At 36.0% G+C, this 19340-nt stretch overlaps 1 protein-coding gene across 1 annotated transcript in view; it reads left to right on the plus strand.

Annotated features, from left to right (window-relative positions):
* The window catches only part of LOC150105146 (multidrug resistance-associated protein 1-like), a 475014-nt gene that overhangs the window by 195265 nt on the left and 260409 nt on the right, over positions 1-19340 (plus strand). Inside the window, exon 14 of the mRNA XM_090396181.1 lies at positions 17668-17752. Within this exon, the coding sequence (XP_090252307.1) occupies positions 17668-17752 (85 nt within the window). The remainder of the gene's footprint in view (positions 1-17667; positions 17753-19340) is intronic.

Below are 19340 nucleotides of genomic sequence, written 5' to 3' on the forward strand. Positions count from 1 at the left end.
TCCAACTGCTATATTAAATATATGTTAGGTTTGCAACCTTTTGCCAGTGGAATTTACATTTAAAAATTTAAAAAAAAAGTTTGAAGAATGCGCTTCTCTTAGTTGTAACTTTATGAAATCAGTATTGAACTGATAGTATTGTAAAACAGAGCAATGGTAATATGCACATGTCAGCAAAAAAAGAAGTCCTACTTACTGAAAAATAAGAGGGTGATAGTAGTAAAAAAAGAAATAAAAATATGAAGGGATCAGTGTGTAAGAATGTTCAGCAAATAGTGAAACTGTTTCTATGCAAAATTCAAATGCCTTAATCCTTGAGCAGTGTTCATTGATAGCTATAGTAAGCTCTGCAGCTTTGCAAAGTACATGGTTTATGTAGCTCTGGAGCATGTATTCAACAGAAATATAAATGAGCATTGAGCATTTATATTTCTGTTGAATTAGTTTCTTGAATGTTTTCAGTATGGCTTAAAGAAATAGTCCCTGCACCAGTGAAAAACAGAGGCAAGACATTTCAGCAGCAATGTTCAGCATTAATACATGACTAGAGTTGTGCAAAATTCACATGTTTGCACATGGTTCTGAATGCTGACAGCGTGATATGTTGAAAACATTTTCAAGCTTGGCAAATTAATGTGCACCGTGCATAATGACATCTCATGTCATATTCATTTAATGGCTCACTCTCTATTATAGTCAAGTAATCTGGCTTCTTATAATCCTGATTTATGCTATGGCAGAGTGTGTTAATCCTATTTCCAGTGCATGTATTCTCTGGATGGTTTACTTCTTTTATGGGAGTGATGAGCTCCCCACGAAATGAAATGCTGCTATCTTTCTTTCTAATTCCTCCAGTATTCAGATTTGATAATATTGGAGACTTAAAAAATTAAGATTAATTTAGAAGAAAATTGTTAATAGAAAGCTAGTAATAATGCTAATTATGCAGTTCTCTCATAATATTTGTAACACCTCTTTTGAGAGTACATATCAGTAATGATGTCACCTCCAGTATAAAAGCTTTTATAAAGGTTCCTTACTTACTGGTTGCAATTGAAATTTAGATCTTTCCAACTAAATAGTTTCTGCACCACAGAAACACTCAAAATAGGTTCTCAGTTGTGATTAGTGGGGAGAAGTTTCAGAAGGCATCATAGAAATCTTGTTCTAGATAAGCTTTACTGAACATTTTACTGTTCAGCAGATGTGGATTAGTTTTACTTTACCAGTGCTTCTGATTATAATAAATACAAACTTCTTCTAATAGCAAAAACCATCAGCACCATGAATGTGCAAAAAATAGTCTCTCTTTCTCTCCATCATCTTTAGGACCAGGAAAAGTGCTATAAATTTAGAGACGGAACAGTTTTTCCAGGAATTGTTTGCTCATTATATTGTGTTAGAAGTAAAGGCACACCAGAAAAGCACCAAGTTTTCTCAAATCTTAACAGACATTATCATAGTTTTATTACAGTATTAGGAAATACCATTTTTTAAATAACAGTTTCACACATGTAAAGGAAACAAAAGAATTTATTAAATACATCTATATATTTAATATAGATATCTATATATCTTCTATATAGATATACATTATATATATATATCTATATTGCTGGCTTGGTTGGCCAAGTGGTTAGCTTATCTGCTCTCCAGGCAAAAGGCTGTGGATTCGAATCCCGTCGTGGGCATGGATGTTTGTGATTGTGAAAATACTAGTGATGGTGGTCAGCAGTAGATGGCATTGGTGTAGATGATGATAGTAGAGCGGTTCATTGTAGTTGGATTGAGTGGTGGAGATGGAGAGTTGTGGAGTCAGTGCTCTCCCTCGATGAGTCTTTGGACTCCCTGGAGGTGTCATGTAATACTACTACTAATAATTTTTTGCTCAGTGTAACATGAGTATCATTCAGGGAGAAAGCAGGAGAATTGGCTACAACATTTAAAATATAAAGACAAAAACAAGTCATACAGCATGGACATACTTCCATGCGTTGTGGTTGCAGCTGTATGAGTAAGAGGAAACACTATTAAAGTTTTAGGAAAACAGATATAGTTACGTAATTTTAAAAAATTATAAACAATTGATTAAAATTACTTTCCAAAACTTAGAGATGACATCTGTGAAATCATCGTTTAAAAAATAGTATTATGTCTACCACACATGTCCATGTAAAATGGCTGGTAACTGATTCTTATGGTGAAGATTACTGGAAGTTAGCCAGAAATTTTGATAAGCTGCATTTAAAGATGTCTAGTTTATGTAACAGACTTGTGTTTCTAAAATGATGTCTCAATGTTAGTTTAATTCCTAATTTTATTAAAATAAAGGAAGCTGTTAAATCTTATACTGCTCATAAGATTTATCCAAGAGTTAGCAAGTCCGTACTGTTAAATAGGATAACTGCTCATAAGATTTATCAAAGTGCTAGCAAGGCCCTACTCTTAGATAGGATACATCATACTGAGAAGCTCTTCTTTTCAAATAATGTTAAAAATCTATGCACTTAAGACCCACCTGAAGAATAATCTTAATCCTGAACATTTTGACTCGATTTGTAGAATTTCTATTTTGTCAGCCAGACTTTGCACTTAAATGATTATTATTATTATTATTATTATTATTATTATTACCTCAAGACCGCATGGAGTCAGACTCATCTGGGAGGTCCTTTTATCACACACACAGCTCATTATACCATGCCTTGAACACATTCAAACTCCTTGCAGACACCACACTCTCAGGCAAGGCATTCCAATCATTTACAATTCTGCACAAGAAAACCTGCCTCTCACTCCCTACTCACACCTTCTTTATACAGTTTCCAGGGATGATCTCTGGTTCTCCCCTGATCTCCCACTATTTTCTATAGAACTTCTCCAGCATTGATCCTATAATAACCCCTTACCAACTTGTAGGTCTCTATCATATCTCCCCTCTTCCTTCTGTCCACCATACTCTGCAAATTACATCTTCTCAATCTTTCCTCATACTCGACATTCCAGAGATCAGAACTACTTTAGTCAATCGCCTTTGGACCCTTTGCAACATCTCTTCATCCTTCTGAAAACCAGGTGACCAAATCTGGGCACAATAATCCATGTGTGGCCTAATGATAAACAGAATGTTGATTCATAAGTTTGAAATGTTAGAACAAAGAAGCCATCTATTTGTTCAACCACCTAATTGTGTCCATGACATAGTGAATGGATTATAAATTTAACTAATTGACTTTTCACTAATGATGAGTTAAGTGTATTATCAAAAGGTACAGATTTTGCATTAATGCCTCATTGATTACTTTATTTAGACTTCATGGTAGGCATTGAAAAAAGGCATTCAGAGACTTACGCACAAATGCAGCTAATAAACTATGGTTTGCGATTGCACAGATTTTATATAAAGCTTAAACCTCTTTCTCTGAATATTTCATTATCTGAATTACAAGCTCTCCATTTTTTCTACCAAAATGGTAACATAGTTATAACAATAGCTTACATAGGAAATGCAACTATTTTGATGGATATGAATGACTATAATCGCAAACTTAATGTTTGTACTGAGATAGACCTACTGACAGTATAATCAGCAGAGATCTTTTGCAAAGCCAGCTAAACAAATTAAATATAATAATACCTTATATTCCTGAAAATCATAATGCTCTTAAAATGTTTACAATATGATTGAAAAAGATAAGATATTTTTGGCTATGGAGCAGACCCTTTTAACGACTAGGCAAAAAGAGTTGAATTTAATAAGGTTTAAAAAGAAGGATATTAATTAACATATCTCTGTCTTGAAGTTCTTGGAGCCGAGATGGTGTGCAATTTAAAGTGATGGCAAGATAGCAACGTGTAGAAAAGACATGAAGATAGACAAGAATTTATTATTATTATGTGACACCTCCAGGGAGTCCAAAGACTCATCGAGGGAGAGTGTGCCAACAGCATTGAATGATTGAACCCCTTCCAACTACTAACCATGCTCAAACTTGCTTAACTTTTTGCGAGCCATTAGTAGCAGAGACTCTACCAATTGTGACTAACCTTTACTGGCAAAGGATGACGAAAAAGTTAAAACCGAAAGGATGAATGTGTAAACTTTGGGTTTCGAAAGAACTGAGAATAAGAATCCTATTATATACACACACGGACAAAGAAATTTGCGCACCTGGAAGAAAACATGGTACAACGGCGAAACTAAGCAAATAGCTAGAGTGCGGGGTGGTATGCAAATGATCCAAGTTTGGTGCGATTGCACATGCCCACATACACCCTGTGGTGGTGCTGCAAGCACCAACCGGCAGCCTTATCAAGCCGGCGTGTAGTCGATAGCCGATTAAAGTGAAAAGCACTGCCCGACGCAAGCTAGAGTACAGAGTGACAATAATGCTGGGTAGACACCAGAGACGTCGAATTAAGCAACTTATGGACTTTGACAGAGGCATGATCATCGGCCTGAAAACCGGAGGGTGGTCGGTGCGCCATATACACGTGCACATGAACCGTTCTGACCATACCGTCCGACAGTGTTGGGAGCTGTGGACACATTCCGGCACTGCCACACGGCAGAGCGGCACTGCTCGGATCAGGAGAACCAACGGTAGAGAGGATCGTACGGCAAGCATGGAGGGATCCCACGGTGACCTGGTCCACTATACAGGCAGAAGTAGGGGCTCCTGTGTGCCCATGAACCATTTCCCGATGCCTTGCGGAGGCGAATCTACGATCCCAGCACCCCTTACGTATGCTCCCATTAACACCGCAACACCACTTACTCCATTTGCAGTGGTGCCAGGCGAGAGCGACATGGAACACCACAGATTGGCGATGTTTGGTCTTCAGCGATGAGTGCTGCTTCATCTTGGGGACAGATGATCATCGTGTCCGGGTGTGGAGAACCCCTGGTCAAGGACACAATCCCGACCTCGCTATCAAGCGCTACACCTCCCCCCACTGCAGGCATTATGATCTGGGCAGCCATAGCCTATGATGGCCGATCACCCCTCATAGTGGTACGTGGCGCATTGACGGGGCAGCAGTATGCGGATGACATCCTACGGCCCCACATTCTCCCATTCCTGGCCAGGATACCAGGAGCGCTATACCAGCAGGATAATGCCTGTCTGCACACAGCTTGGGTTGCCCAGGCCTGCCTACATCGTGTACAGACACTTCCATGGCCTGCCCACTCCCTGGACTTGTCCCCTATCAAGCATGTTCGGGAGCAGCTGAAATGCCAGCTCCCGCCGTGCCGCAATATTCGGGATTTGGAGCACAGCATCCAACACGTGTGGGTCAGTCTGCTGCAGGACAACATCAGGCGTCTGTTCACCACCATGCCGGACTGTATTGCAGCATGTGATGGCGCATGAGGCATTGCAATGCGCTATTGATGATGACCAGATTGCATACCACAGATCCCTTTGTAATTGTTCTTCAGCTGCTTTTGCCATCATGTGCATCACTCGCCTTCATTACACCAATAAAATTTCAGTTGAATCCTTTTTTCAGTTGAATTTCAGGTGAACTAATTTCTTTGTCTGTGTGTGTATATCCAGCAAGCTAGCAACAAATATGACCAAGTGCTGGCTGTTTTGTCATGTTAAAACATTCTCAGATGAGAAGCGAAAACTAACTCTGAGCACCCAGTGTACCATAAACACAAAAAAGATCCTATTTACTATCCCCTTCATGGCAATTAAACAAAATGAATTACTCCCCTGTACTCTCAAACCAGCCCAATTCCTAAATTCTCTCTCGAACCAACCAAACTCCTCCTAACACTTTCTACAAAAAAAGGTCATGCAGCTGGCTCACAGTTAGTTTTCTGCTTTACTCATCTGAGGATGTTTTAATGTAACGAAATGATCAGCACTCATCATGATTGTTGCTGGTTTGCTGTCTGCTCCATAGCCAAAAATAGCTTGACTTTTTCAATCAAATTAAATATTTAATTATTATTAAATTAAACATACACCTTAGATGTTAATACTCTTGAAAAGTTGCAAATTCTTCTAACTCATCCTCTCTCCCCCCCACTTATTTATGGCCTTCATAAAATGCACAAATCTGGTTATCCATCACGTGAAATCAGATAGTTGATTTCATAGGATCTTCTATTTATTATTTAGTCAAATATCTGTCAGGTCTTCTACAAAACTTCACTGGCATATTTGCCACTTATATTAAAAATAGTTTTGATTTCAAAGAATCTTTGTCTTCAAGAGCATGAAATGATGGTTTCTGGTTTCTCTTATTACAAACATACCACCCTGAGAAGCTCTACAATTTTTACAAGAAGAATTCCCTAATAGCATTATTAAATTATTTGAGTTTGCTATCAATGATGTTTACTTTACTTGTCAAAATAAACTGTTTCAACATATCAAGGGTATCATGCTGGGCAGTCCTATATCACCTGCTTTGACTGATTACTTTTGGGGAACACCTAGAAGATTGAATTTTTAATACCATTTCTACCCAAACTCATTTATGTCTATGTTTTGGTGACTATGTCTTTGCAATCTGGTCCCAGTCTGAAACAGAACTGCATCAGTTTTTGGACAAAATTTACTTGTTCTATGCTTGCATTAAGTTCGCTATTGAGGGTTAACAATCATTCCTTTTTGAATACCGTAATACATCGCAAACTCTGGTCATATTGAATTTTCCATTTACAGGAAGCCAAACAGGCAGATATATTCAAGCAACTTCACATCATAATTCTTCACAAAAGACAGATTATCAAAAACTTTGTGTATCAAGCATGCACAATTTGTTCATCTGATAATTATCATCCCTCTACCAGGCTGTAAGCTGATGTTAAAAGGATTCACATACCCACCCTTAAAGGGCACTGTTTTTTGAAGACTGAGATATGGATGTGATGTGTTTATGTGGCATAAACACTCACATCCATATCCAAGGTAAATGTTAATGTTAGATCAATAAAACTGATCTTCTCTGGCAAATTGGGCAATATCACTTCAATGCCCAATTATTTTGGTAGGTGAATGAAATTCACCTACCAAAATAATGGTAGGTGAATGAAATTTGTTTTTTGTTTGATAAACAAGATTGAGCTGTCTTTTCATAACATTTAATGTAACCAGATTGTCCTAACCCTTATTAAAGAATGGAGAATTGAGGAATTGAAAAATTAAGGTCGTTGTTTAGATACTGATCGTGGAAGAACTTGAAGCTTTGAATGTTCGAATACTATAAGGTTTGTCAAATAACAAGGGAGAATGTTGTGTACCATTAGCCAAACTATGAATAAATCATTGAGGCATTCCATATAGAGAAATCTAAAGAGAAAAAAGCCGTTCACATCACATATAGAAATATTGCTTCAGACCTGATCGGTGAAAAGCAGACCATAAACTGGCAGTTTGTCAAGTAGGTCTCTGTCATATTCAATCAAATACCCCAGAAATGTGAATAGAAACAGTATTGGCTTCTCTAAACTTTTCCATGGCAGATGTCAAGATATGAAGGATATAGACCAGGAGATCTGCTGTGGATCTAGAATAGGAAAATCCATTGTAAAAGTGTATAAATTAATTTAAACATCTTTACATAATTTGTCTTCAGAAAATTTTATTGTTAAATTATTCATTTGAAATAAAAACTATATAAAGGCCATTATCCTGAATACATTGCTAGTTCATCTTTTAAGAATGATATTCTATTTGTCATGTAAAATGAATGAAACAGCAGTACTTTTAGTTTTGTTATTGGCAAAAGACTAACAAAGCCATTAAGCTAATCATGCCTCGATGATAAGTTGTGGATGGAAAACAACAATTTATTTTGCAAGAACAAAAATCAACAAAGGGTACCACCTCTATACATTGTTGGAACTTAAAACAATTGTAAATGCTATGTGCAGTGATGTTAAAAGGCATCAATTTAATGAAAATCTTAATCTCGATTATGTCACTGGTAAACACATTTCCTTTGCCACGAGTGAACTACTTTCTTCCAGCTCCAGTGTGGTATGACACACCAGAGAAGGTGTGTCATACCACACCTTCTCATAATTAAGAATGCATAGTGCAATATGAGAAAAACAGATGGAAATGACCAGGAGTGAATATGTGAAAATAGAAGGGAGAGTTGTAAATCCTCCACAGAAACTTTCAGTTGTGTGTGTGTGTCAATATTGAAAGTTTTTATAGATGATTTAATGTTTGTAAAGCCAAACAGCTATTTTTTTCTGGCAAAGGCTAAACGGCTAATTTTTCTGGCAAAGCCAGAAAAAAAATAGCCGTTTGGCTTTTCAACTTGTTATAATATGTTATGATATAATATAGTGGCACACCTTTCTGGCATTCGTATAGCGAAGGTATATAAGTTCTTTTCACTTAAACTTTGATATCATCTAGGTCTAGCTACTCACTGATGAGACCTCAAAAGTCTGGGTAGTGACCTCTCCTCATAATGTAAAGCAGTATTACATCTCCTAGGAGCTGTGTGTTTTTACATTATGAGAAAATATCAAGAATAGTGAGGGAGCTTGCTCCACCTTTTGCATCGAGTTGCCTTGGTGTGGTACTACCAAGTGGTCACTTATGCTTGGATTCGCTGATAGCTCGTCAGCATGAAACGCTTAGATCGTAGTTTTCGATCTTAGAGTTTCGCATACTGGCTGAAAAACAATAAGGGATTTTTATTCCCTTAATTTATGATTTAATGTTCTTATACTGATAAACATTGTGAACAGTTGAAAAGAAAGACATATATTGCTATTTATTCTTTTGAGGTTCTCTAAATCAGATTGCTGAAGCAGAAGATAATTTTATTTATTTTTATGTAATTAGTCATTATGATTGCCATAAACTCTGAGTTGTTCATTTTCGAGTTAAAAAGATAAGATTTGTCAACTACCTTAAATGATTTTTATTTTGTATATTTGATTCATAGAGTTGGATATATACTCTGTCATTACAGACATTTTGCTTTTTTTTAAAAAAAATCAGGAAATAAAAAGCTTTAGTCCATGACTTTTTTTTTGGGGGGGGGGGGTATTATTCTATATATTTGAGTTTTTTTTTTACATTGTATTTTCTCTCTCTCTCTCACGCACACACACATTTGTTTTAGTTTTTTTTTATATTGTATTTTCTCTCTCTCTCTCTCTCTCACACGCACACACACATGCAATAAAATTCTAAACAACGTGCCTCGGTCTGATTTTTCTGATTAATTTCAAGTGCATGCCTAGTGAAATGCCAAATACATAGGCCTGGGGGATTAGAACTTGTTTAATTAGAAATGGGAAAATTGACTTTTTTAGCACATTCCTTCTTCACAAACATTACTTATAAAAGGAGTTAAAATTTGGCACAGTCAAACAGGATTTATATTTTTACAGTTAAGCACAGTCAAAGACGGGGTTGTATCAAAGATTAACAATGGTACAGATGACAGGGCGCCTAAAAAAATATACATCGTACTAGTGGTCATTGATTAATTGGTGGACTTCTGTGTGGTGAAGAAGTTGATTGTTAATAATGTAGCCATTATTTTAGATAGGAATGAGATGATAATTTGATAGCAGATATTTTTTATTATTTTATTTATTTATTTATCGAATGAACCAAGCGTTTTGGAGCTGATATTTACTATTAGTCCTGGAACATTAACCTCTAAGTATTATTTGTGGATACCATTAGAAACAGAAGGCCACAAAAGTATGTGATGCTTTATTGCACGTGGTGGAGATGATTGTTTTGATCATCTGTGCAGGGATTCAAGGAGAAGAATGATACTATTAGATCAGCTTTGTCTTTAGATGATATTATTGCAGTTCCATCTGAGAGAGAGAGAGAGAGATGTGTCATCACAGATGGACAGAATTATGCTTAATGGCCTTTGAAAAGGATAAGAGCAAAAATCAGATTGGAGACTTTGATGGTTGTCTTGCAGTTACCATGTGTTTTTTTTTTTAACTTGGCACACTCCTGGAAAACTAAGACTTGAAGAGTAAGAAGGAAATATGGGACAATAAGACATTCATTTTTGCAAGAATAATTTATGTAACTTGATCAGAGCAAGTGCTTGAATCACCCCACTATTGTAATGCCAAAAGTTGCAAGGTTGAAAGTGAGTGGGGGGGTGGAGAACATTCCCTGAGATGGCTTGAGAGGCTTGCACAATAGTCAAATGATACCTGTGTATCTATAAAGAAACATGATTATAATAAATTTTTGCTATACATGCATTCAAATTACATTCAGATTAATGTGCAATCACCTTCACCTCAGTTTCATATAATTAAAGAAAATCATAAACAATCATTGTCTAGAGGTCCACCAATTAAACTGCCATTAAAGTCTTTCGTGGATTCTGCCACTCCAGAGTAGATCTCCTGCAACATTTTCTACCTCTGGACATAATCCACGAAAGGCTTTGGAAAAAATCACATGGTTGCTCTTGACATTTCTAAGGTATTTGATTGGGCTTGGCACAGAAACCTACTTACCAAGATGTCTGCTTTCCACCTTTTGCAATTGGGCTGCCAGTTTTAGCTTTGATAATTTATTATGTCATTAATAAATTATGACATAATGGATAGTTTTCTCTCTTCAAGACTTTTCTATTGATGCCAGATTATGTTAGGGCTCCCACTCTTCTTCCTAAACATAACCTGAAATCCTGTCCTTAGTTTTTGTTGTTAATAGTAAGTTCACTCTGTTCTGCATTTGACAACTCTTGCATCCCAAGCTTCAAAGATCTTTCAAAATAGCATCTTAAACACTGATTTTTTTTTTTTTACTGGAGTGAGAACTTCCACCTTAGTATCACCACCTCTGAGTTTGGCTCCCACTGACGAGACCTCAATAAAGGTCAAAACCGGTCTGGGTAGTGACCCTTCCCTTAATGCATAGCATTATACATGTCCGCAAGGATATGTGCTTTGCATTAAGAGATACTAAGGCAAATGATCAGAACTCATACCGCCTTTACCACGAGTTGCCCCAGTCCTGAAAATACTTCAGGCACAAACTTCATTTGCTTACACTTGGATAAAGTATTAAACCAAATATATAATTGGTAGCATAGCCAAGTGAAAAAACTTCCATCAACTATCTCTAATCCAGGGAATTTTAATAATAAGGTGTTGACACCTTTTGGCAACTGGTACATGGTGATATGACTTCTGCATTACTTCCACCTTAGTATCACCACTTCTGGGTCTGGCTCCCACTGATGAGACCTCAATAAAGGTCGAAACCGGTTGGAAGCTTGGGTGATGGATGGCAATGGTGTAGCCAATGAAGTTCTAACTGAGGCTCAGCTGTTGCTGTTACCCAGGTAGAGGGGTAATGGATGGCAATAGTGTAGCCAATGAAGTTCTAACTGAGGCATGGCTGTTGCTGTTACCCCTCAGATGAAATATGAGCAGTTCTGCTCGGTGGTGGGGTGAGCCTGCCACTGGGTAGAGCCAAATGCTGAGAGTTCTCAGTGACAGGGTGAGCCTGTTACTGAGGGGAACAACACTGAGTTTTGATCCTTCGGGTCACTCATTGTTGGGTGATCCGGGGGATCTCATGAGTTTTTGGAGAGGTAACCCCGCACTTAATACAGGTGAAACTGGTCTGGGTAGTGACCCTTCCCTTAATGCATAGCATTATACACCTCTGCAAGGAGGTGTGCTTTGCATTATGGGATACTAAGGCAAGTAATCAGAACTTATACCACCTTTACCATGAGTTGCCCCAGTCCTGAAAATATTTCAGGCACAAACTTCATTTGCTTACACTTGGATAAAGGATTAAACCAAATATATATAATTGGTAGCATAGCCAAGTGAAAAAACTTCAATCATCATGCTGTTATTCTAGCTGATATTTCATTATCAGGTTTATTGTCACTTGTAAATACTGTATTTACTGGCATATAAGACACACTTTTTTTCTTTGAAAATAGGTCTGAAAAACAGGGTGCTTCTTATATGCCGATACTCAGTTTTTATTACTTTCATTTCTGGAAATTTTCTCTGTTCTGAGTTACGCGATTTCTTTCTTGCTTCCTTGCGGTGTGCGAGACCATTCCAGTTACGTAGAGTTCAATGGATGCACGTGCACTGTCATCGATGATCACAGCTGTGTTCCTGTTCATTTAAACTTTCCAATTGTTGTCGCGGTTGTTGTAAACGGGGATACCATTAAATTTTCTCTAAATTTCTTGGCAAATTATGGCTGAAAAACGTCAGCATTGCTACAATATTGCATACAAGCTATGTGCGATTGCACATGCTAAAGAATATGGAAACAAGGCTGCAGAGAGGCATTTCGGGCCGCCCCAATTGAGAAAACGATAAGAACTTGGCAGAATCAGGAAGAGGATCTAAAAAAGCAACTCACAGTATACATAACCTACGAAGTGGAACTGCAAAATGGCCAGAACTTGAGGCAGAACTGAATACTTGGATTTTAGACCACAGAAAAGCAGGACTTTCAGTGTCTACAAAAATGATTATATTATTCATCAAGTTTCCAAAAGTGATAGCTACTAACAGAGGGATTGCCAACTTTACTGGATCAATATCATGGTGTTCAAGATTCATGAAGAGAAACTAGATATGTATGCGGACTAAAACAAAAATATCACAAAAGATGCCAGCCGAATATGAAGAAAAAATTATTGAATTTCATCTATTCATCATTAACTCAAGGAAATGAGAAAATTTCGAACTTGCGCAAATAGAAAACATGGACGAGGTTCTGCTGACTTTTGATGTGCCCTCAAACAAAACTGTGGATTCCAAGGGCACAAGAGGTTTCAAGTGTCTCTTCATTTAGCTCTGGAGATGAATTTCTGGGTTTTGATGAAGAAGATTAAAAGGTGGGTACTCTTTCCTAGTTAGATTAGGTACTTGTTGAAAGTAGACCTACTTATTACTTTATATTTGAAATAATGTACTGTAAATTCATTATAATATTCAGTGATCATTTTTTTTCCTAAAAAATGTGTACAAAAAAGGGGCACATCTTATATGCTGGCAAATATGATAATTGTCATTGATATTTATATAAATTTCACTGTCTCAATCTGTTTTTGTTTTATTTTCATAGTACTTCCACCATATATATAGTTTTGATTGATCCATATTTTTCTTTAGGCATATCACTATGCTTGTTTCATTTAATTCTATAATTATCTGTTCTAATTCTTTAAATGGTCTTGGCAAATTGTAAGTTACTTTATAATAAAATTAGTTTAATCCTTTATCCAAGTGTATCACACTTGGATAAAGGATTAAACTAATTTTATTATACTCTAACCAAGTGAAAAATAAACTTTCAACATGTAAGTTACTTATTCTCCACTTATGTTTATTCTTCTTTCATTCCAGTTTTTGGATGTTACAAAACATTTTGGAAACGATGTCACTTATCTCTCACATTCATTTTTTAAAAAAAAAATCTATATGTGTTAGAATATTAATATAGATCTCATTTATTCCTATAAGCGGTTTAAAGCTTCTGACATTTTATATTGGTTTATTGAACCAAGGGCTTTTTTTATAATCTATGAAAGCAAAGGATATAAGTATATTATTATATGAGGATCCCCATGGAGCTGGAATAATCATCATGGGAGACTCATGCTGAACTTTATACACACAATACTACCTATCATACTACTACTACCACTGGTCCTAACAGGCACTTAATCTCCCACGATCTTCCAACTATTCTTGGACTCTGCAACTGTAACTCAAGGATCAGGTGGTTGGCCCTATGCCTCCCAGCATGTCCTGTGTCTGTAGATGTGTGTTCATGAAGCCAGTTTGTCTGTTCTGGGGGATGAAAAACTCGAGTTTCTGGGCGAAAAAAAAAACCCTAAGTATGAGACCAGTTAACTCACCTTTTGTCGAAAGAGACCAGATAAAGTCACTGTCACGTCAGTGACATGATTAATAACTTTTTTTCATCAAGTTCTATCATGTCCTCTCTTCTCTGCCTATCAATCAAACTTTGCAATACACAGACCTGTCACTAGCTTTGTCACTTGTCTCTGAATCCTCTCCAACACCAATGATGCCATATCATAAAATCTTTAGTATCTAGGGCACACAAAATTTGTCCTTCTGAATTCTTCTCTAAAACAAGAATTGGAAATTATCAAAGAAACAGCCTTACTAAATGGATATAATCCAATAACAACCCAAAAAAATAATTAACCGCTCTCCTTCAAATCAACCCAGATTAGAAGTCCACAGGACTCCTATCCCATAAAGGCATCTCTGAATGTGTGGCAAAAATTGTGAGAAAATATCAACTCATTCTTCTTCTTCTGCAGCTTCTCCCACTTAAGTGGGGTCACTGTTTCTTATGAGTCTCCTCCACACCTTCCTGTCTTGGGCTGTCACCACATCCAAGTTCTTCATCTTCAAGTCCTCTTCTACCAGCTCCCTCCATCTCTTCTTTGGCCGCCCACGCTTCCGCCTTCCTTGCACATCCATCTGCATGACCCTTCTTCCCACATATTCGTCCTCCCTCCTCATCACATGACCAAACCATCTCAACCTTGCCTCCTGTATTTTCGCTCCTAAGTTCACATCAACTCATTGCTATCTACAAACTCATCAACCAAATTCACAACTTGCTACCTTCTCCAAAAGACAAACTCTCACTAGTGATGCTACCTGGCATATCGAGTACCATGTTCATGTAACTTGTCTTGCTATGGGCAAACAGGAAGATCTATAAATAAACGTATCTGTGAACATCAAGACCACATCCACCTTATCGAATCTCACAAATCTGACCTTGCACAACATGGAATCAAATATGCTAACCACAGGATCCAATGGCAAAATGCCAAGTTACTACATAGATCCCAAGCAAAATGCCAAGTTACTACAGGAATGGTTATATAAAGAAAGTGCTGAAGCCTTACTCCATAGACCAAATCTTAATTGAAATGACTATTCCAAAAGTTTGGGAAATTGTTATCCTCAATTGCATTTAATAATTTATCTGCTATAATTTAATTTACTTTAAGTAATTTTAATTTCGGCCCAGTAGTTTTTAATCCATGAGCAAGCGACTGTATATGTAGATGGATTCCAATTTAAGCATGCGCACTACTGTTTTTTGAATTCAATTCCTATTATTGTTCATTAGTTGTATCGATTATGTCTTGTGATACATAAGATGAAATATTTACATAATAAAAAAGTTATTTACTGTGGTATAAGTATTATTTTATACTTTTACATTACCAGTCTGTTTCTTAGATCTTTGATTATATTCCTTTGCAACTATGTTTGATTAATCCGGCTATATCCCATTTCATACCTTCCATTTCTTTCTTCATCAAGTTTATTCATCTTTTTTCTCTAATACAAGCATCAATGTTTTAGATGAGTGTGCAGAGTTATCTTGTTTAATGTTGTACATGAAATCACTGTTTTTGAAAATGGGCTTCATAAGAAGAAATAAGATTCCATTTTAGCTGGCTGCCACACTTCAAAATTTGTTACAAATTTTGAAGTGTGGCAGCCTGCAATTAGTGAGCATTCATAATTAACTACATATATTTAATAAACAGAAATAAAAATGTGTTCTGAAATAGTGATTTGAATTTTATTAATTTTTGGTCACTAAGGGATATGGACTTCAACAAGTTACTTTTCTTCTAAATTCAACCATGAAGAAAATTAATTGGAGAACATTGGTATAGACCACATATAATTTGTTCTTCCTATATCTGTCTGCAACTCATATTTATACCGATCTTAATAATTATAATTACTAAGATCAGTTTAAATTTATGCTCAGTAATTGTAATTACTAAGATCAGTAATTATATTACAGTGATCTCTAATACAAATCAAATACAATTTTTTAAATTTGTTTTGCACTAATAATAAGGTGTATGAAACAAGTTTATCCTTGATGATCGTGTGGAACACATTAGGCTTATGTGTTCGTCACACATGTTGAATTGGATTTTAACGGTATTGATGCGAACACAGATTGATAAAAAAACATAACTATTTATTAACTTAAAAGCTAATATTTCATTGGTATTATATCCATCAACTTCAGAGCACACAAACAAAGTTTGTTACAACAGTGAGACAACCACAATCCCGTGTAACAGTGGCACTAGTATAAGTAATTGCAGCGTGCAACACAAGACTAAAGTCCGAAGTTTTGAAAAATACTAGTCCAATTAGTAGTCTTTGAAAGTTTTGAAAAAAAAAAAAAATTAATTTGGTCTTAGGATGACTGTCTCAGAAATCATTGGTAGATTTTTACAGCCATACTTTTTGAGGTTTGGAGTATGTTTTAAGGCTTGTGTTGATTCCAGGAACAACCTCTCTCACTTGTAGAAGTGTCTCTGCAGTACTTTTTTTTTTTTTTTTCAATTGATCTTGTGTGCAGGGGTATCCAAAGCATGGTCTGCCAGACCCGACTTGCCATAGCGAAATTGCCAGATGTATTTTTTGTATTCACTGAGGCGGATATCCACAGTTCTTCCTGTCTGTCCATAATAAGCTCTATGACATGAACAGGGCACTTCATAGACTCCTGGATATGACCCAAAAATCTCCCCCCCTCCACTATCTACCACAGAAGACTACAACAAAACTATCACCATCCCATACATTAAATGCACATCTGAAAAGATATCTAGGGTGCTTAACAAACACCAACTATGCACTGTATTTAAACCTTTTGTGAAATTGGCAACTCTCATCCATTCACCTAAGGACAGATTCACTCCTTTATCACATCCAGGAGTCTATGAAGTGCCCTGTTCATGTCATTGTGCTTACTATGGACAGACAGGAAGAACTGTGGACATCCGCCTCAATGAACACAAAAAATATATCCGGGACTTTCGCTATGGCAAGTTGGGTCTGGCAGACCATGTTTTGGATGCCCCTGCACACAGGATCAATTGGAAAAAAAAACAAAAGTACTGCACAGAAACTTTTACAAGTCAGAGAGGTTGTTCCTAGAATCAACATAAGCCTTAAAACATACTCCAGACCTCAACAAGTATGGCTGTATAAATCTACCAAAGATTTGGGAGACAGTCATCCTAAGACCAAATTAAATTTTTTTTTTTTTTTCAAAACTTTCAAAGACTACTAATTGGGCTAATATTTTTCAAAACTTCCGACTACCATTTAAAAAAAATTTTTTTTTTAAACTTAGATGTCGCCTAATTAGGACTTTAGTCTTGTGTTGCATGCTGCAGTTACTTATACTAGTCCCACCGTTATACCGGATTGTGATTGTCTCGCTGTTATAACAAACTTTGTTTGTGTGCTCTGAAGATGCTGGATATAATACCAGCGAAATATTAGCTTTTAAGTTAATAAATAGTTATTTTCTTATCATTCTGTGTTTGCATCAATACTGATGCGAACACAGAATGATAAAATCAACATATCCTTGATGATATTAATGAAAATTATTATACTCCTTACTGTTAGCAAATTTAACTATATTTATGTGGATAAAAATTATTCTTTGGTGTGTTTTTTGTCATATAAAGATAACATTGTTACTTTCTAAAATTGAGTAATGATCTCATTTACAAGAGAGAATTTATACTGAGCTATAAGTTTAAATTTCAGATGAAGTTATTATAAATTTTTATGCTTAGTAATATATGATATACATCTCTTAGTTTTTAGTGTCTACAGGTCGTATCAATAAGTTTCTGTTAGGTGATGAAATAAATCTGGAGATGATTAGCCATGACAAAAATGATGGTAAGGATAAACTTTATCTTAAGTTTATCTAAACTATACATAATTTACTTAATGTTATTAAATTAATTTCAGATCTTGAATGGTGATGCATTAAAAATGTCACATACATACTTAATCTTGTATCATTATATATTAGAATCAGAGAATATTAGATATTCTGTTTTTGTCTTTTTCAATTCTTAATTCTGACATTCTTGATATTTATTTAATTTTATTTATAATTCTATTATTATACCTTCAGTTTGCTTCTTTTAACTCCTTGCAATTGAAATTCTACATCCATTTTTCTTCTTCAGCAGTTTTCTTGATATCCTTCAAGTATGCTTTTATTCTTTATGTCATCATCATCATCAAATTCTTGCCATGTACCCGCAAGGGGTGTACAGGATATGATAGTACTACATGAAAAATTTACATCATTATTAACTTCCTAACTACAATTTTCCTCCAAATCAGTCTGTTACTTGTCAAGACTCTGACATTATCAGATCTTATATTTCTATCATTTAAGGCACTTTGTACCGTATCAATCCACCGATATCTTGGTGTTCCTTCGGGTCGTTTTCCTGCCAACCTTGTAGAGAACACTTGTTTTGCTAATCTTTCTTCGCCCATTCTATTTAAGTGACCATACCAACTGAGATTAGTTCTGCTAACATTCCTGGATGCTGACAATGTTAAGTTCTTTCCTTTAAGTTTGAAATTGCAGGCGTAGACTTCTGTGGCTAATTGTTTCAAAAGATATATTTCGGCGATTACACCACATTTTTAATTCATTTATATAAAACACTGAAATAATAGTTCCCGACAAGTTTCGTAAATCGTAGGATTTACATCTTCAGGGGGTAAATAGTATAACTTAAAGTTTAAACAAGAGAATTAATAAATACAAATCATAACCGTCTGGCTATTCATAAAACTCAAATAACAGAATGCAGATATATAACGCTATTGACGTTGAACAATACTGGATGATGTCACGTGTTCTTGTTCTCGTTCATACAGTCCGAGCTCAGATTGAGGTAGATTTTTTATTAGAGCTGACCACACTTGATGGAGAATTAAACCTTGATTTTTATTGCATTGGGTTGGGTTTTTTAGCATAGCAACTTCTTTAAATTTTCTTATATAACTGTTGTTTTCTATGTATGACATCGTGGTTTTTTGCCAGAGTACATCGTGTCCAGTGGTATGGAAAGCAAGACCTGTTTTTTGTTCTCTTTTGCATTGTACGTCTTTTTGGTGTTCAGCCATGCGCATGTCTCCAGATCTTCCTGTCTGTCCTATGTAGCAAATCCCACAAGAGCAATGGATTTTGTAGACTCCTGGTTTTTTAAGAGGATGATGAGGTGGTTTTGGTGGATGTAGGAATCTTGAGATTTTTTCCATAGGAAGGAAGGCTACTTTTATGTTGTGTTTGTTCGTTAATTTGGCTAGTTTATCTGTAACATTTTTGATATAAGGAAGTGAGATTGCGTTTTTGTAATCCTGTTTTATTGTGTTGTTAGCTAGAGGCATTTTGAGGATTCTCTTGATGGTTTTTGTTTCATATCCATTCTGTTGGAGGATTTGTGTTAAGTATTTTAGT

This window comes from Typopeltis vanoorti, chromosome 7, assembly GCF_054136105.1.
Source record: "Typopeltis vanoorti isolate ZY-2024b chromosome 7, IOZ_Tvanoo_1.0, whole genome shotgun sequence".
Lineage (NCBI taxonomy): Eukaryota > Metazoa > Arthropoda > Arachnida > Uropygi > Thelyphonidae > Typopeltis > Typopeltis vanoorti.